The 22193-nt window shown below is 33.3% G+C and overlaps 1 protein-coding gene across 8 annotated transcripts in view; it reads right to left on the bottom strand.

Annotated features, from left to right (window-relative positions):
* Mef2a (myocyte enhancer factor 2A) overlaps window positions 1-22193 on the bottom strand; it is a 147506-nt gene that overhangs the window by 27568 nt on the left and 97745 nt on the right. For 5 of the 8 annotated variants that reach the window (XM_005320089.5, XM_040275970.2, XM_021722865.3 and 2 more), the window contains 3 exons: window positions 10154-10291; window positions 7814-8033; window positions 6900-6959 (listed from right to left, as the gene is read on the bottom strand). In XM_005320089.5, coding sequence (XP_005320146.1) covers window positions 6900-6959; window positions 7814-8033; window positions 10154-10291 — 418 coding nt within the window. Of the gene's footprint in view, window positions 1-6899; window positions 6960-7813; window positions 8034-10153; window positions 10292-10356; window positions 10489-22193 lie in introns of all 8 variants that reach the window. The other 3 variants (XM_040275969.2, XM_040275971.2, XM_078051255.1) reach the window with 2 other exon arrangements.

Below are 22193 nucleotides of genomic sequence, written 5' to 3'. Positions count from 1 at the left end.
AAAAAAGGGTGGCTTAGTGGTTAAGCACCCTGGGTTCAATTATTCATTTGTTTATTGGAATAAATAAACAAATGAATAAACAAAGAAGCAAACAAACAACTTAAAATTCACACTGTAAACCATGTGGGGTAGCACATGCATATAATCCCAGTGGCTTAAGAGGCTAAGGCAGGAGGATTATAAATTCAAAGCTAGCCTCAACAACTTAGCAAGACCTTAAGCAACTTAGTGAGACCCTCTCTCAAAATAAAAAATAAAATGGGCTGGAGATGTGGCTCAGTGGTTAAATGCCTCTGGGTTCAATCCTTGGTACCCCCCCAAAAAAATAAATAAATAAATCAAAATATACTGTACTTGGCAGATTATAAAATTTCAAAGACAATAATAATAAAGAGGTCAACTGATAAACAGACATATGAATTCTAAAATTTGGAAAACTATTACTAGAAAGAGATGGATTAAGAGAGTTTATAAATATAACTTTCTGAAGAAAATGAAGGCTTTAATGTACTTTTTTTGGGGGGCAGGGGATATTGGGAATTAAACCCAGGAGTGCTTTACCACCCAAGCCCTTTTTATTTTTTAACTTGAGACAGGGTCTCACTAAGTTGCTTAGAGCCTCGATAAGTTGTTGAGGCCAGACGCTACCACACCTGGCTCTTCTTATATTTAGTTTGAAAAAGATACACTATTTAGGTGAGTTATTTGAGAATTAAAAATTTAACATTTTGCTAATGTGATATAATCAACTTTGTTGAATCCTAATCACTATATTTCATACTTTAGTTCTGAAAGCCTGGGGACAAAGAAAAGAAATGCTAAGTAGGGCACCTAGGAACGGTTGCTTCTCTCTAGCAGGTGTCATTGATTCCGAATTTCAGGGTTCCAGATGTTATTTAGTTCTTTTCCTCCCTTTCACCTAATTCCTTTTGTTTTTTCTGAAACTTCTTACAAAGTGACCTACAAGTTTTAATTCATATGTCTGATTTAATTTTTCTGTGAGAACTGGTATTTCAGTCAACCCTATGAGCCTACTTCATGAATTGTTTCCATTATCTTGAAAGGGTTTGTATAAAATCTGGGCTGAATCTCTTTTCCACAACCCACAGAGCAATTTCCTGCATCCTTCAGAAAGCTGAGTTGAGCAGAAGTAACTGCTAAGTCAGACATCTGGAGAACACAAATGTTTTTCAAATAATTTTATTCAAAATGAGACGTTTTAATAGAAGTGGTATTGCACAGTAATACAAGAATTAACAGTTTCTCTTAATATATAATGGCATATTTTCTGTATCTGATATCTAGAATATATGATTTGCATATTCTTCAAATATGAAGAGTAAAAGCAGTATTTCCTCTCAAAGACATTATATGATGTAAATACAGAATTTAAAAGAACATATCATCAAGAAGCATGAATACTATTTTCCATTGTAGAGTCTAAAATGCTTTTGGAGGGTTTTAAACCTGGGAGACTTTTGCCTCTGAGATGTATGTGCAGAACTTTTTTTCCTCAAATTTTAAGAATTTTGAGACAGTGTCTTGCCAAATTGCCCAGGCTGGTCTCACACATGGGATCCTCCTGCCACCACACCTGGCTATGATGTTTTTTATATGGTACCATAGTAACTCATAAGAATTGAGTTATAAGAAGGAAAGGGGATCTAAGTGTGAAGTCAGGAGTTTGCAGCAGATAATGACTGCAAGATGATGTAAGTTTTTGGTAACTTGCCAGGCTAAAGCTAAGATAATTTCATATGTACTATTTGTTATTTTGTAGAGTGGTATACTAACTTATATGCCTTCTTACCTCCAATTTTATGAAAAAATGAATATACTGTTGAGATAGACTTGTGCAGCAGATACTTTCAGTAAATAACTCATCCTGCTACAACTTATAAATTTAGGAATTAAAGTGTCTACTACAATTGACACTACTATAAGCCTAATTTAATGTGATTGTTGTTAAAATGTGTTTTAAGTTATCATGGTAATTTACTACTCTAATAAAAATGTGGAAAAAAAATGCTCTTGAACAAGCTGCATACCTATGCTCCAGAAACTTAACAGATCTATTTTCTTTTTTTAAATATATTTTGTAGTTGTTAATGGACCTTTATTTTATTCATTTATTTATATGTGGTGCTGAGGATTAAACCCAATGCCTCACACATGCTAGGCAAGTGCTCTACCACTAAGCCACAAACCCAGCCCCAACAGATCTAATTTCAATTATAGTTTCCAGATGTTAGGTAGGTTATCCAATTATCAATCTGGCTCATATTTCAGAATGTAAATATTCATGTCAGCTTAAATAATGCATATTCAAGTGGCTGGAAAATATTCTGTGTCCTTAATACTTACTACTCATTCAAGGCTAACCTCTAGACAGTAATGTCATTAATGTTTTGCTGTGAATACATTAATTGACAAGCAAAACTTCGAAGCATTCTGAAAAATGCAACGTGCAAAACTTGATTTTATCATACGTGATGAACATTCCATAAAATTTGACAAACATGCATCAGATTATTCAACAAATCAGCAAAGACGTATTTTTAAAGTTTTCAAATTGTATTATTCGTATAAAGAATTGCTTGAGGTTTCTGGAACTAAAAAAAAGACCACAGGTTTTGAAATAATTGATGACCCATTCACTTAATTTGATGAAAAGTCCTATATGATGGTCAACACGACTCTCTATCCATTAGAAATTTGTAATAGAAAACATACAATGCTCATGGAATCCTACTTGAATACTATCGTCTCCCTCTTCACCTCTCTTGGGAAGTAGCCCTAAAGAAGCGACATTACGGGCTGGGATTGTGGCTCAGCTATAGAGCATTCGCCTAGCATGTGCGAGGCCCTGGGTTCGATCCTCAGCACCACATAAAAATAAAAGTAAATAAACGAATAAATAAGTAGATAGATAGATAAAGCGACTTTATCTTTCTCATTCAGAGAATTCGTGCAACACTCTCCCACTGAGGTACATACCCAAATTTCTATTCTAAAATTTCTCATAAGTATATCATTTGTATTGCATGTGAATTCTGTAGAACTTTCTGAATCTGAGTTTTTTTTAGTGGGGGGAGGACTGGTTTTGGATAATACTAATCACTATTTCAAATACTACTTTTGCCCAAGTTTCTCTGGTTTTTCACTTCCTAGAACTACAACTTAATGTATATTGGGCTTTTTCATTGTATCCTCTCAGTCTTATTCTCCTCGATTTTTCATCTTTTCATGTCTCAAAAATTCTAATTATTTCCTGTTTTTTCTTTTAGTTTATTAACTCTACTATTTGCTTTGTTCAATATGTTACAAGACTGGTCTGTTCAGTTCTTAAAACATGGTATTTTTTGTTCTAAAATTTCCATTTTTAAAAATAAGTTCCCAGCTCTCTGTCTAAATTCTCAATATTTTCTTTATCTTCGCCTAATAACTCCAAATTCAGGAGCCTGATTCTACTGTTCTTTTTCCCTACAGGTTTTCATTTATGTTTTATACTTCTGAGTGTGCCTAGTTAGTTTTGCTTATGTGCCAAGAGAAATAATAAGGCCTGGGATAGTGGCTTTATTCTTCTATAGCTTATTTGCCTTCTCAGGCATTTTTGGGGCTCCTAACAGTAAACTACCACAAATGAATTGAAGAAGTGGGATGGTGCAAATATCAGATACTGCTGCAAGGAGGAAGATATTAGGTTCTACCAATTTTGGTAGGCACTGAACTTATAGTTTTGCTGTGGGGAGGGTCATAAGGGAAAATGTACACAAAAGAGATATGGGATACAAACAATTAAAATTGTGTCCAAAAGAAAAAAGCCACATTGCAGTCTTAATGTATAATGGATTAGACTTTCATGTATGTTCTCATATAAGAGATAAGACCTACAACAGGTTTTATCTGTTTAAATTCCATTAAGACAATTTAAAACAGTACAGGTATAATTAGGCATTAATTCCTACATTAAAGTCATTATACATTTTGTAACTTGTCTCACTCAATAATGTGTGTTTATTTCTCTCTTATTTTAAAAGTAATTTAGTCACCCACCTAATTTTCTTAAGGTAGAGGCTCCTCATATTCTTGTGGAATAAATATTTGACAGTATTTCCTATAAGTGATCTGTTTTCAGATGTTTCCAGGACACACAATATCTATGGAGGGAGTAAATTCCTACCTTGCTTTCAGATAACAATGACAAATGTCACTAGCACATATTAACAAGAAGACTTAGTATAAAGAAAATCCAAAGGGCTACACTTATTCTTGTAACTTTCTGACATATATACTATGTTTTTATGATATTAAGATCATATTTTTACCAGCATGTCAGGGGTGGGCAGACACATTTATGACATGTGTTTAAATTGCTAGTGATCTTAGGTGGAGCCCCACAAGTAAAATAATCTATTCAGCTGCAACTATGCTAAGGTCAATGTTCTACATGTGACCACCAAAGCAAATCCTTGAGACAGATCTCTCAGTTCTCCTTCCATCTCTGTAAGTAGGCCCACCATTTCTTTGCATTCCAATCTTTCTAAAACCATTTTAATCTGTTGTAAGAAAAAAGCAGGTCACTAACAGTCTAACTTTGGTGAGGACAGAAGATATTGAAAGCTGCTTCTTTTTCTTTTTTTTTTTTTTAGAACATTTCACTAAAATTTATTTTTTTCTACAGTCAATTCATGAAAATGAACTTGTCTAATGACAATTTTGTTTCAGAATTTTTGGTGATTGGTAGAAATAAAATACCCTGATGTGCCATTTGAGTAATTGGCAAAAGAAAAAAATTTAAATGCCTAGAAGTAGAGAGAATATAACATAAAAACTCATTTTAAGGAAATGATAACTTACTATGATTGCTCACAATAAATAATTAGATATATTAACTTAGAATTAATCCACCATGAGATTTGATTTAAAAATGTAAAACTATTCAAAATAGCATGTGAGAAATTAGGATGACCAGAAGCAATTATTATTATGACTTTAATGTACCACATGAATTGTATATCACATTTGACATATATAAAACAAAAATATAAGAACTAAAGAATAAAAATTTGGCTAAAAGTTCTAAAAATGATGTGTCCAATTATAAAATTAACTAGAAAGAAGAAAAATCACACTAATTATTAAATTTTGCTACCAAGTTTCAAAAATAAACTAAGTTTTCAGGGTCACATGGAATATTGGCAGAGGAATCTTGGCAATTGAAAGCTTCTTCTTAAGAAACTATCTCAATGTAGATGTCACACTAAGGCAATCTAATCTGTTTTGTTTTTAATTTGTTCTTTCTAGATATAAATGACAGTAAAGTGTATTTGGACATACTATACATGCATAGAATAAATACAATTTGTTCCAGTTAGGATCCCATTATTGTGGTTGTACATGATGTGGCATTACACTGGTTGTATATTCATGTAAGGACAGGAAGATTATGTCCAATTTATCCTACTGTCTTTCCTATTCTCATGCCCCATCCCTTCCCTTTGTTCCCCTTTGTCTAACCCAACAAGCTTCTATTCTTCCCCTTCCTTCTTGTGGGTTAGCATCCACATATCAGAGAGAACATTCTGCCTTTGATTTTTTGGGACTGGCTTATTTCATTTAGCATGATATTCTCCAGTTTCATCCATTTACTGGCAAATGCCATAATTTCATTATTTATGACTAATAATCCATTGTGTGTGTACGTGTGTGTTTGTATGTGTGTACATCACATTTTCTTTATCCATTCAAAATCCATATGTCATAGAATGAAATTGAACCCATACCTCCCCCCTTGCACAAAACTCAACTCAAAGTGGATCAAGGACCTAGGCATTAGACTAGAGACCCTGTGCCTACAAGAAGAAAAAGTAGACCCAACTCTCCAGCATGTCAGCTCAGGAACCAACTTCCTCAATAAGACTCCTAAAGTGCAAGAAGTAAATTTTTTTTTTTTGGGGGGGGACGGGACTGGGGATTGAACCCAGGGGCACTTAACCACTGAGCCATATCCCTAGCCCTTTTAGTATTTTACTTAGAGACAGGGTCTCACTGATTTGCTTAGGGCCAACCCACTGGTATTACAGGGGTGCACCACCATGCCCAGCAAGAAGTAAAATCAAGAATCAACAAATGGGATGGTATCAAACTTTTTAAAAAGCTTCTTCACAGCAAAGGGAACCATCAAAACATGAATAAAGAGCTTGTAGAATGGGAGAAAATCTTTACCACCAGCACCTCAGATAGAGCCTTAATCTTCAGAATATACATAGATCTCAAAAACTTAACACCAAAAACCCCCAAATAACTAATCAATAAATGGACTAAGGAACTAAACAGGCACTTCACAAAAGAAGATACATGAACAGACAAAAAACATGAAAAAAGTTCAACATCTCTAACAATAAGAAAAATGTAAATCAAAACTATACTGAGATTCCATCTCACTCCAGTCAGAATGGCAATTATCAAGAATACAAGTAACAATAAATGTTGGCGAGGATGTGGGGGAAAAGGTAGACTCATACATTGCTAGTGGGACTGCAAATTGGTACAACCACTCTGGAAAGCAGTATGGAGATTTCTTAGAAAATTTGGAATGGAACCACCATCTGACTCAATTATCCCACTCCTTGGTTTATACCCAAAGGACTCAAAATCATCATAGTACAGTAAGGCCATCTAGTCTTTAGTAAAAACCCAATATTTGCTATGGAGGAAGCACTCAATAAATATTTACTGAATAAAGAGTAACTGAATTTAAGATCAATAAAAGGAATAGTCCAAGAAAATGTTAAATTATCCCTCAGAAGGTAGAGGGGCCTAGTTTCAGGGACAATATTCCTTATATTTCAAACGAGACAGATGCCTACAAAATTAAACAGTAGGAATTCACTCACCCACTGGGCTGCTTCCAGCTCCATTTGGCACTGTGAGGTCTGTAGTGCTTAACATCCCACCTAACAACATTATGAAGAGGTGAGAAGGGCAGAGAATGAATACAAATGAACTCTCCTTATTTGAGTATGAACTGAACAGAGGTTAACCTTCACTCCACTCCTAAAAAACATCAAAATAAAAACTAGCCCAGTCTGAAGTTCACATTAATGTGTGATTTGATATATTCTGTACCACACACACATATATATATATTTGTAAACTATACATGTAATATACATTACTATACATGGTGTGTGTGTGTGTATGTGTGTGTACACCCACACACAGGAATTTACCTAGTAAGCTCTGGAATGGTTTTGCTTTTCTGTGTTATTAATACCAAATGATATATATAAATAAGAATGGAGATAGTACATATTGGATATCACCAAATCTAGGATTTAAGAGAAAGGAAATACTGAATCTCACAGGCTAATGCAGCAAATACACTGCAAATTTCTGCTTACTTAACCAAATCAGGCAGAAAGAAACGCAAAAAAAAAAAAAAAAAAAAAAAATCCACTAACTCTCATCAGATGAGTTTATTTCCACATTTCTAGCAGGATGGCTCACACAAAATCAACTTTAAATCTCTATTCATGATATACTAATTAAATGTTCTGCCTGTTAAATATTCTCATGATAAGGAACCTACTGTGATACATGGTAGGTTCTCTATGTTGTTCTGCTTTGCCTGCCAAAATAGTCTCATAGTAGATTAGTCCCATGATAGCCATTCAGTTATGCAGCAGTGACTCCTGCTCATTCAGATAATAAAATTAAGACTAACAGAATAAGAAACTTACTATGTTAGCAACTAGTTTTTTTTTATCTTCTTTGTTAAAGAACTAGCAGTACAGATGTCACTACATACTTGCATTGCCAGTACTTGGTGGTCTCTGAGGAGCTCCTGGGGATACATTTCTATGTAATGTAGCTGGAGGTGGAGATAGCATGCTTGAATCTGCTAATGTTGAGCTGGCTGCCAAAGATGGTGACACAAGTGAACTCCCTGGATTAGAGTAGGATAAAGCATTAGGACTGGTCACAGGGACTGTGACAGACATTGAAAAGTTCTGAGGTGGCAAACCAGGCTGTAAATAAAAAACAAGAAAGAGAAAACTGTTAGTTTTATTTTCACCTACATTAAGTAACTTATGAACTTTAATTTGACAGGGTAACTCAAATTATTACAAATGGAGAATGGGAACAGTCTTAATCAATTTGCAGATTTAAAGCTGTCTTCTTTAGAATTATATTTGAATGTGAATATGTTTGACATGAACATTTTCAATTTTATATTTAATGCATACTACAATGTATATATTCTATATTTCAAATATTCATAGAGATGAAAATTAGAAGTCAAAACCTGATATTAAAGTATTACTGCTGAATTTAGACATTATAAAATTTATCACTGTCATTACCAAGTAAGCATTAATTATCACTTTGATGCAAACCAGTTTAATATCATTACATTCCTATTGAGAGATCTCAAATATATCAAAAGGGAGCAAGAGTGTACACATAATTATTAACTTAATACAGCAACGGACATTATAATGAGGCCCCAATCTGATTTGACTGATGGACATTCATAATGGGCAAAATTAAAGAAAAAACAAATAATTATAACACAATGAAATCTGAGTGTAATGAAAATGCATAGAAACAATCTAAATAACAAAATTAATTACTGATAAGATATTAATGAGTTTTCTGGTATTTTCCTTAAATTGTATGAAGATTAAATTACAATATTAAAAATGCCATCTTCTATTCCACCAAATTATTTCATACCCCTTTAAAAGGATATTTTCTAGTTTCCTCTTCCATTTCTTCCATAAACCATTTACAATATACTGTTGACCACAATAAATAAGTCCTCTTTATAATTTAAAGTGCGTGGAGGGGCAGTTTCCTCTCCTTTCATTTTAAAACAGTGATTTGCATAATAAAGTAATACTGCTAATTCAAAGTTGGAAGACTACAAATAACTTATGTACTGTATTCAATAATTTCAGGTGGGATTATAGGGGTGCACCACCTGTAATTCATCAACAAATATAAAACAACGAGAACTATTTTTCAAAAATAGAACAATTTTCAGTTTAATGCTAACTGCAAGAATATCATCACCCCTGTGAGATCAGAGGGGTTTTTCTTTGGTGTTGTTTTAAGACTAATGGCATACCTCCTCAAAGTTATTCTTCTTGAGCTTATTCTTATAGGACTACTTTGAAGAAAAATTATCTATAAGGTACACTTTAGGGCATTGTTTTAAGAGAATTAGCTCTGACAATGAAATAAATATCAGCATTGGAACCATTTGTCTTACGAAGGCTATACTTTCATATATAGAATTAGAAAATCAAATCGAGAATAACAATCTTAAGCAGCTCTCACTATGGAACTTTCAGTGAGAAGAACTCTGAAAATCTATTAAGTCCAGGAGTATGAGCTCAAAAAAGTACTGTTTCACTATGGTTAGTTATATGAGCACAGAAAAAAATTTAAAGTGACTATTTATTTTACAACCAGTTTATGAACATTGCTTCCTTAACTTAAAATTAATCCAAGCCTTTCTTCCTTATTATCAGAATCAGTTATGACAGGAATTTGAAGGTATCAATGCCAAGTGCTTCTGAGATTTTTACAAAATGCCAGACAGTAAACTCAGCTCTACTTATGTTAAAGCAACTATATGAAACAATTTCGAAAAATTTAGAAATATTTGGCATTCTCAAGATTTATTTAATCCCACATGTCTTATGTCTTATATATATATATATATATATATATATGTTTTATATATGTTTTAACTCATAGGAAAGAGAGAAAGTCTTATTCATTTCCTTTATTAAAAAACATGGTATTTTAGAAGTGGAAGGGATCTTAAAATTATGAGCAAAGCCACTCACTGTATAGATTAAGAAAGTAGAATTCAGGATGTTTAGGTGCCCCATCTAAAGATATAAGGGTGTGTATGTAGCAAAGCCTGAATTAGAATGTTCTCACTTCTACATTAAAGATGCTGAACATAAACTATTATAAGATTTCAGTAATTTTAAATTTATATAGAGCAAAAAAGTTAATCAAATACCTTCTTTTCCCCTTCTATTTATTATCATAACTCACTGTAAAAATAACTAAGATGTCAGATCAATCTCTTCATGCATAAGATAAGCACAAACCATACTTTAGTACTCACTGCGATTTTATGATTCCGCATCATATTATCAAATTCCTCATTAATTTTTTTATATTTTTCTTCTGTATGTGGAGTTAGCACATATGAAGTATCAGGGTCTGGGCTGTCGCACCCTCTGTGTTCCTTCTTGTTCAGAGCCTAAATAATGAAGTTAACAAAAAGGATCAACAAATAAAAAGTAGAGGTAAAATGAAAGTACTTACAGGGCCTCGTTTGAAAATAAAATCACTATCTTCATTTAGTTTGCTGAATCTGTCCTCCGAGAGTGGACTGTGCTCAAAGTAATCGTCAGCATCAGGGCTCTCACAACCATTAAGGCCTTTTTTTCTTAAAGTCTGAAATACAATTGGAAAATTCACACACAAATAATGCTAACTTTCCATGAGTTTTTTGTATTATTAAGAGAGCACAGATTGAATGAACTGAATTATTTAAGAGCCACTGAAATGGTTTTCAAATGATCAAAGAAGTACTAATTGTTCAAGTAAGGTAAACCTAAGACCTACATAAAATTAATTCAATTGTACATTAAAATAAACGGAATATTGACTTGTTTGGATTCTTCCTTTTAGAACTTCTTAAAAAATATAAATTTCACAATGTTCTAACGGTTAACAATTAGAATGTGATTACAACCTGATCAACTTAAGTGCTAGAGCCAATTTATAAAGAAATAAATTAGAATTTACCAAAATGATGCTTTGAGAAGTTATAGTGCACTGAGCATTTCAGCAACTTTATTTACTGACTTCCTTTCTGCCTATGAGAATTTATTTCAGTCACTAGAAATTAGTCCAGAATCTCAAAAATTTCATTTCTAATTTCTTCTTGAATGTTAACAGTTTCCCACAAAATTCTAAAATATAAAAGCTCAAATCTAATATTTATATGTGACTTATGATTCTTTTGTATGAAGAATGTATATATTACTGACTACATATTTTTACAATTTGCATTCTAGGGTTATATGGAATGCACCCCTTTCCCTTTTATTAGCTCAATCTACAGAGCTGCTTCATGGATTGCTTTAATCCACTGAACTGACTTTCTTCAGAATTTTCTTGAGTGTTGTTAAAGCTTCCCCCTGGAGCATACTGACATTTTTTTACACTGGGTTGTAAAAATATAGCAGATGGTTAGTTTTCTATTTCTTTAACTTTAAAATCACCATAAAACAACTTGTCTAAAGTTAAAAGAATTAAAAATCAAGGATTTGGAGCTGGGCACAGTGGTACACGCCTGTAATCCCAGAGGCTTGGGAGGCTGAGACAGGAGAATTTCCAGTTCAAAGCCAGCTCCAGCAACTGTGAGGCGCTAAGCAACTCAGTGAGACCCTGTCTCTAAATAAAATTCAAAATAGGGTTGGGAATGTGGCTCAGTGGTAGAGTAACCCAGAGTTCAATCCCTTGTACCAATAAAATAAAACAAAATATCAAGAATTTGAAGATTTATAAATGTAAATGTTCATTTACATTTGATTTTATTGTTTTTTTAATCTGTACATGCTTAAAGAAAATCGTAAGCAACAATTACTATAGATATGTTAGCTTCTCAAATGTTCATTTACATTTATAATGTCAAATTAAAAAATACTCTTGGGTATTATTTTAAAGTAGAATTACTGGGTTCAACAACTTAAATAGTTTTGAGACTGTTGATTTTCCAACCAACTCCACAAAAGTATTAAGAAGTTAAAATTTTCTACTGAGGCCTACCTAATTAGAAAGTTTGATAAACTAGTTCTAGATGAGTTCGTCACAAATTATTTAAATTAGATTTAATATATATTTTAAATTCATAATACATATTAGTATCCTTTAAAACTTGACTTACAAACATTTTGTTTATTTTGCCCCTTTTTAGTCTTAAGAAAGTAGAATGCAAACACAGTACATCAAGATTTAAGAACTTTTTCTTAAGTTTTTCCAAAGGCAGATTCTTTGGTGGGGGTGGGGGGTTACCAGGGATTGAACTCAGGGGCACTCAACCACTGAGCCACATCCCTAGCCCTATTTTGTATTTTATTTAGAGACATAGTCTTTCTGAGTTGCTTAACACCTAACTTTTGATGAGGCTGGCTCTGAACTCGCAATCCTCCTGCCTGAGTCTCCCAAGCCACTGGAATTATAGGCTTGTGCCACCATGCTCAGCAAAGCAAAATTCTTTCAAAATTTGATTTTATTGTTTTTTTTTAAATTTATGTATGCTTGAAGAAAATCATAAGCAACATTACTATAGGTATGTTAGCTTCTCAACTTTCTTGGAATGTGCCACTCAATGCCTGAAGCTCTTACTGAAACATAATTACTAAACAACAACATATAGTGAACACTACATCTATTTCCCTAACATCTGTCCCATGACACCAAGCTCTATGAATCTAATTGCGTGGACATTATGTTTACTTAGCCATAAAAGGTGTTGCACACTAAGGGATGGAGACCTTTACCCACCCTATCCATGGTAGCACGTTCTACTTGCCAAATTTCTGCAAGCTCCTATCAGCACTGAAAATGTTAACACTTGGAATAATGAACAACACATTGAACTCTTATAACTGAGAAACAGACCAAATATAACAAGTACCTATACACAGATATTATAATGAAAAGAACGATTCATTCTAGTCTTTAATCACTGGATGCTTGTTTCTTAATTTTCACATATCATAAAAGACTAGTTAACTCAGTTTTGTCCCTCTTGGTATACTACAATGTTATCACTGAACTCTTCACAAACAGCAATCACCAAGTATATATCTCTTTAAACATTTTTTTTAATCTACAGAGGAAAAAAGAATACAGCCTTTGTTTAAAACAAATGTGAATTTTTTTTTTTTTCTGCAAGAGAAAGTCTAACTTAATTATGGGGAAAGAAAGTACTCCAGTATCACTGGCTCTGCAAGCCTTCACTTCAGATGAGTTCCTGTCACAGCCAGGGAATTTAGGAGGCAGTATCAACTCTGTAGATAACAAGCTATTGTACCTCTGTTCAACAGCCAAGTTGTGTCTCCTTATCACCAAACATGAAGAGTTGTTTTGAGGACCTAACTACCATAAAAAGACTTTTTCTGTCTTCTTTATCATTACCAAATAGCATAATAGTAAAAATTTCTCCTGTGTCACTGGTACTAACAAGTGGAATTCTGTAATCTATTAACAAGGCCAGGTGAGGCACACAAGAAACAGACCAGCTTCAGTTTTCTCATATACTTCAAGTTACCCACAATAAAAACATTTGCTCAATGAAAACTCAGTCTGAAAGGCTCTCACTATGGGGACTCTGGGGGAAAAAAAATCATTAAGAATACCAGCACTATGCACTGTCTTTGGCTGTTGCTGAAAATTATTGTCTTTCACCCTGAAGTAAACATAACTTCAAAGAACTATTTGTGTGTGTGTGTGTGTGTGCGCGCGCACACACACACACACACACACACACACTACATTCCCAGCCTAAGGAACTATTTCTTGTAAATGTGACAGTATTTCAGTGCCATCAATGGCAACTCTAAGGGAAAAACTCAATTGTGCCAAAATAACTTTAAATTTCAGTGGTGTGTATTTAAGCCGACTTATCCTGGATTTCCTTTACTAACTGTATTCTGAAATCTATATTACAAACTGCTAAAGTGAACATTTGATAAGCAATTGTAATTAATCAGTTCAAGCTGACTTGATACAATCTGTTTTAAATCCTTCATATGAGTGTTTCAAATACTTTTAAAGGTTCTAATTGGCAAGGTTAAATGGAATCTGAAAACTAATGCACCTATATTTTTCTTCAATCTTTTTCCACAGAAGACAAATCTTATTTTTGGAGGCTCAATTAAGCACTTTAAAAAAAAATTTTTTTTTTTAATTGGTTGTTCACAACATTACAAAGCTCTATCACCAATAAAGTTAAATTGAACTGGGATTTTAATAATGGTTTTTCTTTTTAGTGATTTGTGCCAATGCAGGTACTTTCTGCATGTTGTCATTTATGGTACAAAATGTAAGATTTAAATAAGTATATGTCCTTAGTTAACATTTACCTTTCAACATTAGTTATGTAAAGATAAAATGTAAAATATTTTTAAATGGACCAAAAAAAATTTATAAAAATTATGGTATCTTTAAAGAAAAACTATGTATTGTCTAGCACATAAACTTTAAAGTTATCTGACTCTATGGAGTTCTTGCCTTTGTCATTAAACTATTTTACAACTCTATTCAGATAGAATGCAAATAATTTGTGTATAATGATATGCAAATGATTTTTGTACCATAGAAGTTCAATGCATTTCTTTCCCCCATTGTGGAAAAGCTAGTTTTTTTTGTTTGTTTGTTTTTAATCTATGAAGCCAACTTATTTGGCTTTCTTGATGGGTTTGTATATTTGATCTTTGGATTTACCTATTAACCAGCTGTGACTTTTTTTTTTAGGTTCCTACAATAGTTAACAAATTAAAAATCTTTGTGGCCTATTGACTTTCAATCTGTCTGAGACAAGTATAAAACTACCCTTCACTCATAGCTGACAGCAGATTAAGAGTTCAAAAGCCCTTGATATGACTCACAATTAGATTGAGCACTGGTTTTTAAAATAAAAAAGTAATGTGTTATTTTAAAAAATAGCTTGAAAATAGTTGATTAATGATTTGTATTATTATATCACAATAATATTAATACATTAACACAATATTAAAATATTAAGGAAGTATGATTAGAGAAGGTTTCTGACTTTTCAGTATTTGTCTTTAAGAAATTATAGAGTGATCCTTAATTCTTGTGATAATTTGCAATTAAATGTGTTTGGGATAACAGCATTAAGAGTGGAACTGTCTGGGGCTGGGGTTGTGGGTCAGTGACAGAGTGCTTGCCTGGCATGTGTGAGTCACTGGGTTCGATCCTCAGCACCACATAAAAATAAATTAAACAAAGGTATCCATCTACAACTAAAAAGATAAAAATTAAAATAAAAAAGACTGGGACTGTCCGAAACAGAAAAACCTACAATCTCCTGGGTTCCTTTCCATCTGAAGCCAACATGACCTAAAGTGAAATGAAGTTGGTGGGAGAAGAGTGGGTCAGGTTCTGCCTTAACCATATTCAGGGAAGTAGGAATCCTACACCACATCTTCAACTGTTCTGTGCTAGAAATGTCCAAATTAAACTTTAAAAAGAGGGTTTTTGTTTATTTTGTATCGAACAAACCAGTTTTACCAAATGAAGAGGGATAAAGCCCTGGTTTGTTGATCAAATACCTCTAAAGTTGGGAGACTCTTTGAAACACTAGTAATTAAAAAAAAATACTCATTTTTTTAAGAATACATAGTAATCATACATACTTATTAGTTACAGAGTGATATTTAAACTCAAGAGCCTTTATATATATATATATATATATAAAGGCTCTTGTAACTAATAAGTATGTGTATGTGTGTGTGTGTGTGTGTGTGTGTGTGTGTGTGTGTGTGTATATATATATATATATATATATATATAGGCTCTTGAGTTTAAATTTTCCATACAAATTTAAGGAAAAACAGTAAAACCCTGAAATTTAGTGAGTATTCTGGCTAGACTCCCCACTCCCATTCAGATTATAGCCACCTTTGTTTCTTTGACTAGGCTATTTTACAACTTTTTAAACATAGGCATTAGTTAGCTTGCAAGAAAATGGATAGTTTGTGCAAATAATTTTTGTCCATAGAAATTGTTTCCTGTGAAATATCATGGATTATCAATCACCCTGTGGAAACTGACCAAACTTATCTCCATAAATTCATTCCAATATTTTTAAATTATAAATTTGATTCATTTTACACGAAGACCATCAGTTATGCCTTTAAGAGAGTCACCTTGCAAACTAGTCTTGGTAGCAGAGACCACGGATATCATCAAAGATGGATTTCCTGGTGTCAGGTCTTCAGTAATTCAAATATTCTTTCCTGTCTTTGAGTGCCATATGTCTCCTTTATCTTGAGCTACTTCAAATGAGTTTCCACCACTTATAATTAAAGAAACTTTTAAAAAATTTATTGTTTTTTAGTTATAAGTGGACACAATATCTTTATTTTTTTTTTTAATGTGGTGCTGAGGATCAAACCCAATGCCTCACGCATGCTAGGCGAGCACTCCACCTCTGAGCCACAATCCCAGCCCCAAAGAAACTTAATGAAGAAAACTGTCAGTGACTCTTTAGGTCACAAATTAATAGTATCCTCATCCAAATTATGTATTTCCCAAAAAAGTCTGGCTTGTGCCTCCAAACCCTAGAATCCACAAGTGTCCTAAACCTGAAAGTGAAATTATTTACCATTTTTGGCCAAAGACAATTGATACAAAGATACTTGCCAGATTAAAGGCATGTGTTCTTCTATTCTACTTATAATGAATGAGTAACCTTACCTTCCAAATTCAAGGAAACATTGACAGAATTCTGGGTATATGGTATTGCTTGACAGACCCTATACATCTGCCTCTCATTTTTCAGTCTACATACTAAACCTCTTGGTGAAACTAAGATGGAAAGAATAAGAGAAGGGTAAAAAAGAGAAAGGAAAGAGACTCAAGGACGCAAGAATAATGCCGTTCAGACTTTTTCTAAGTATACCCATGTTTTTCTTTTACATAATAACCTTAAACAAGCATATATAAAAACAGATTACTCATTGAGCAGAGGCAGTTCATTTTAAATGGGGTTCTTTTAGTTTAAAATCTCATGCTAAATATTCAGCAAATAGTTACATAGTTAAAATTTTAGACATGTACACGTTCCACAAAAGTTATACCTATATTTTATAAGTGCACATATGGCATATACACAAAAATACATGAGTTACAACAATCTCTGGTGTTTGTTTAGAGTTAAATCAGGACATTTTCCATTCTAAGTATATATATTTTATATATGCACACATGCACATACACACAAATATATGTATTACTATAATGTCTAATGTTTGTTTACAGAGTTAAGGAAAACAGGTTACCTTTCATTTTAAACATGTACAAACCACATTTAAATCATGTAGGGACTTAGAGAAAAATGAATAGGTATCTCAAGGAATTGGCACTTCTGAAATTTTGAGTCTATATTAAATTTTTGATTCGAGAATCTATGCTACTTGCCAGAACCTCTGACAGGACTGAAGTTTTAACTGCTATGTAGAAAGAATTACAAAATTCTCAATATGCACTAAATTTTATTTATTTATTTATCATCTATCTATCTAATATAATACAAGTGCACACAACATAATTACTTGTAAATAAAGGAATAACTTGTTTTAAGTTCCAAGGAATTCAAATTGGACTATAAGAAGTTTTTAAATGTGAAAAAGTTCTCTTTTGACCCGATTTTAATAAGTATTTCCATTCTGAAGTAGATACTATTCTTTGTAGTCATCTGAAAATACTCAAAACAATTACTTAAAAATTTGAAACATACATAAAGAAAGGTACATGAAAATTTAAAAAATAATTATAAAGTGAAAAGGTCATTTCAATTAAAATAGTCCCAAGCCAGAATGCTATATATGTCCTTTACAACCAACTTTTCCTTTCCCCATATAGGACAATACTATACTAACTCTGTGATGATAATTTCCTGGATTTTCCTTATAGGTTTAGCACATAGATACATATCCTATAATTAGAATTTAGCTTTGCCCACTCTGACTATATGCAAACAGAACCACAGAGAATAATATATTGTATGTGATCTTTCATTACACACCATTCATGAGTGATTACAGTGAATTCTCAGGAATAGAACTGTAGTCCACAAAATACATGAATTCTGTAATAGACAACACCAAACTGTTACTAAAGCAGTTCTACCAATGTGTACATTTCTATCTTTAATGAATACTGAATTTGCATTCCCCCAATTACTAATGAAATTCAACACATTTCATATCTATGGCCATTTAGATTTTCTCTTTTGTGAAGCAGCTATTCAAGAACTTTGCCAAGTTTTCTACGAATTGCTTTTTTCTTACTGGTACATAGTTCTTTCAAATGCAGTCAGTATAGGTCCTAGGTTAATTTTATGTATCATAAAAATCTTTTCCCATTTTATGGCATTTAAAAATTTTAATCTTTGTATGAAGGGAGATTAATTTTATTTAATATAATCAAACATATCATTGTTTTCTTTTCATTATCCTTACAATAGTGATTTTTAGGTCTTATATAAGAAATTTTCCCCCACCCCAAAATTATGAAGGTATTCTTCTATATTATCCTCTAACCAGCTTTAAAGGTTTGTCTTTCATATTTAGGTCTGTAGTCTTGCTGGAGATTATTTAGTGTAGGATTTGAGATATATTCAATCTTAGACTAACTTTAAGAGTTTGTTCTTTCCTCTTTGATCTGTGATAGCACGTCATTATATATTAATTATCTTTGTATGGATCTAGTTCTGTGCTATTATTCTACCAGCATGTTTGGTCATTGGTAATTGTGTTAATGCCACAGTATCTTAGTTACTATAGCTTTAAAATTACTCTAATATACTTATTGCAAATCTTCTCACCTTAATCTTTCTTCATGTCTCTTTTCCCTTTGAACTGCAGAATCAGTAAGGTTTTTATTTTTAATGCCTTAGAATTCTGAGTGGCAACTCACTGACTTATACAGATTTTATGTAGCATGGTTATATACAATATTAAGACTTCCAATTCATGAATATGGAATAATGCTACATTCCTGGCATAAAGCCAAATTAGTTATGATCTATTTTCCCTTCTGTATAATCTGGGATTAAATTTCTGTATTAGCATAAATAGAGGCTTTAACACAAAAATCCACAAATCCCACTGGCTTTACATAATGAAAGTTTATTTATTGTTTATACAAAGCCCAAGGAGGGTATTTCTTAGTCTCAGAGAAACTTATGTAAGACTCAGGGCCCAGAGTCTTTTTCTGTTTTAGGGGGGAAAGGGAGCTCGTAAAGATGGAACCCCGAGCCTCATAAATGCTAAGCATACTCTCTCCCAAGCAGATACACACTCCCAACCCTGTCCAGAGTCATTTATCTTGTGGCTCTGCATATAGGACCTTTGAGTCCCCTTCTGGATTCTTTACACCCGGCTGTCAAATAAAAGAGAGGGTGAAGATCATGTGGGAAATAGCTCATAGGTCAGGCCTAGAAGCAGCTTGCATCATATCCATCCATATTTATTTAGCTAGAACTCAGTCACATGTCCATTCTAACTGTAAAGGAAGCTGATACAGAGTCTAGACAAGTGTCCAGGCAGTAGAGACAGTTTTCATTGTGAAAACGAAAATGTCTCCAATAAAAAAGATGCGAACACAAAAAAGTGAACTAATATTTTGCTTAGGGATTTTTCCATTTATGTTCAGTGAGACAGAACATAAATTCTAGTTTTCTTTAGCATTCTCTTAATTGGTTCTGCTACCAAAGTTAGGCTAGTTTCAAAAAATGAAAAAGGGAGAGGTTCTTCTTTTGCTATTCTCTGGAAGAGTTGTGAAATACATGCATTACTTCCTCTTTAAAAATATACTAGTAATTACTTCGAGGCCATCTGGACTTGGAGTTGTAAATCTGACAATAAGAATTATTCTCTCTGAAAATAAGATTACTTTTTTCTGATTGTTTTGCTAAAATTATATTTTCCTGGCAACCGGTCCACTGAACAAAAATTTTGAGGAATAGGAGAATAATGAAATTATATATGCTGGCTGGGTATAGCTCAGTTGGTAGAATGCTTGCCTTGCATGCACAAGGCCCTGGGTTCAATCTTCTGGCACTGTAGGGAAAAAAAATTATATATGCTGAAAAAAGTATGTTAAAGCTGAGTATAATGGTGCACACTTCTAATTCCAGCTACTCAGAAGGCTATGGCAGGAGAATATCAAGTTCAAGGCCAGGCTGGGTAATTTAGTGAAAACCTATCTCAAGGTAAGTTTTTTTTTGTTTTGTTTTGTTTTTTTAAGGCTGAGGATATAGTGCTGAAGACTATTTGCCTAGCATGTGCAAGGCCTTAGATTTAATCCCTAGTATAAAAAAATTTTTTTTAGGTTAAAATACCTATTGAATAGAAAATGGACACCTTTCTGATTCCGTAGTTCATCTCCTATCTTAATAGAATATTAAAGTCAGGAGAGATTCAAGTACTCATGCCATATCCTACCTCATCATATAGCTATAAAGTAGCATAACTGGAATTAGAATCTGAGTCTTCTTATGTTTAAACTCTTTCCACTATGCTGTGTTAGTTTAGCCAATCAACAGATTGCTTCAAACAGTTAACAAACCAAAAGGAGAATAGATAAGAGCACTGTGATCTAGTACCACTTTAACCACTGAGAAGAGTTAACATTTATTATGTCTTTGGTCAAAAGCATGTCTTCGTATTTTTCTCCCAGTTTTTCCATGATCCTAACCACATCTTCTTCAGTGAGAAATATATTGTTTAGGCTCTGGCTTCTGTAAATTCTAAGATCTTACTCAGTTCTATGATCCTAGGTTTGACTGTAAAGATCCTAAAGTATGGTAATACCTCCTCCACTGCTTCCCTCAATTTCTACAATTTTGGGGCCCTGGTTTTCCAGGAGCTGGATACTAAGCCACCAGGTAGTCTGGTCTCAACTAGTCACCAGGGAGAATGTTTTAGATGTTGCTACTTAAATAAATTCTTTGATAATGCTGATTTTCAGTGTCAATGCTGATTTTCCTGAAAAGTCAGGAAAGTGTATCATCCAAAGTCCTGGCTTTGATTCTTCACTACCCCTTTGTTTGTTTACTAGGTACTTTAATTTGCCTTTTTCATCCAAAAAAATTCATTGAAAGCATCCTACTAGTTAGTTTCACATACTTACTTGCAGTAGTCCCTGCTTTCTTAGCATGGCAGCTTGAGTTGGTCTTGGCCCTTTTCCAAAGCATAAAGTAGTTCAATTGCAAAGCTGATATACAAGTGTTTCCCTTCATTCTTGAAGATATTTTCTCTGTATATAAAACTCAAGGTTGGGTTCCTACTCTATTACCCTAGCACATTTATCACTGGACTCCAGGTTTAATTTGCTGGTATTTAGAATCAGCACTGTTTTGAGGATAAATCTGTTTTACCTGTCTTTTTTTTTGTTTGTTTTGTTTTTTTTTTAAAGAGAGAGTGAGAGAGGAGAGAGAGAGGAGAGAGAGAGAGATAGAGAATTTTTAATATTTATTTTTTTTAGTTCTCGGCGGACACAACATCTTTGTTGGTATGTGGTGCTGAGGATCGAACCCGGGCCGCACACATGCCAGGCGAGCGCGCTACCGCTTGAGCCACATCCCCAGCCCCTTACTTGTCTTTTGTTTTCTGCATTTTCACCATGTCTTTGTGTAGTTTGTTTCATTTTTGTTTTAGATTTATTCTGCATGGAATTTATTGGGACAGTGACTCAGGTCTTTTCTTTTCTTTTTTTTTTTTTTTTGAAAGACAGAGACAGAGAGAAATAATTAATCTTTTTTGTAGATGGACACAACACAATGCTTTTTATGTGGTTCTGAGAATCAAACACGGGTCCAACCGTGCTGGGTGAGTGCTCTACCGGTGAGCCATAATCCCAGCCAAACGCATGCCTATTTTATCAATAAGAAAGTGAAACTAACTAGTGGGATGCTCTCAGTTTTTCAGCTATTTAATCCTGGCAAATTACTTAGGGCAGCTACAGCTTTAAAGAATTCTTGACTTTTGTGTTCTGTTCTCTTAGATTTTGGCCTAGCATAGTCCTTGAAGCTCTTTGATATTATGAAATATTTTTTACAGTTCACCTTCTGTTTTTAGTTGTCTTTTAGCAAGTGAATTAATCTAGAAAACCTGGCCCAAGAATACTGAACTTTTTTTTGTAAGTAAGTATTTTTAGAAAAATAATGAACTAAGCTTTTCTAATGATATCCAAATAAGCTATTTTTGTTGATGTTTTTGCTTTATTATTATTATTTTAAGTTAGATGTGGAAGATTTAGGCCGCTCATCAAGGTTAAACAAAAGAATTTACTATTCAATCCAGGAAATTCTATTCCTAGCTAAATACCTAGGAAAA

This window comes from Ictidomys tridecemlineatus, chromosome 5 (assembly GCF_052094955.1).
Source record: "Ictidomys tridecemlineatus isolate mIctTri1 chromosome 5, mIctTri1.hap1, whole genome shotgun sequence".
In the NCBI taxonomy this organism is placed as follows: Eukaryota; Metazoa; Chordata; class Mammalia; order Rodentia; family Sciuridae; genus Ictidomys; species Ictidomys tridecemlineatus.
Note: the sequence above shows the minus strand (reverse complement) of the source record. Positions and strands in the feature narration are given on the sequence as shown.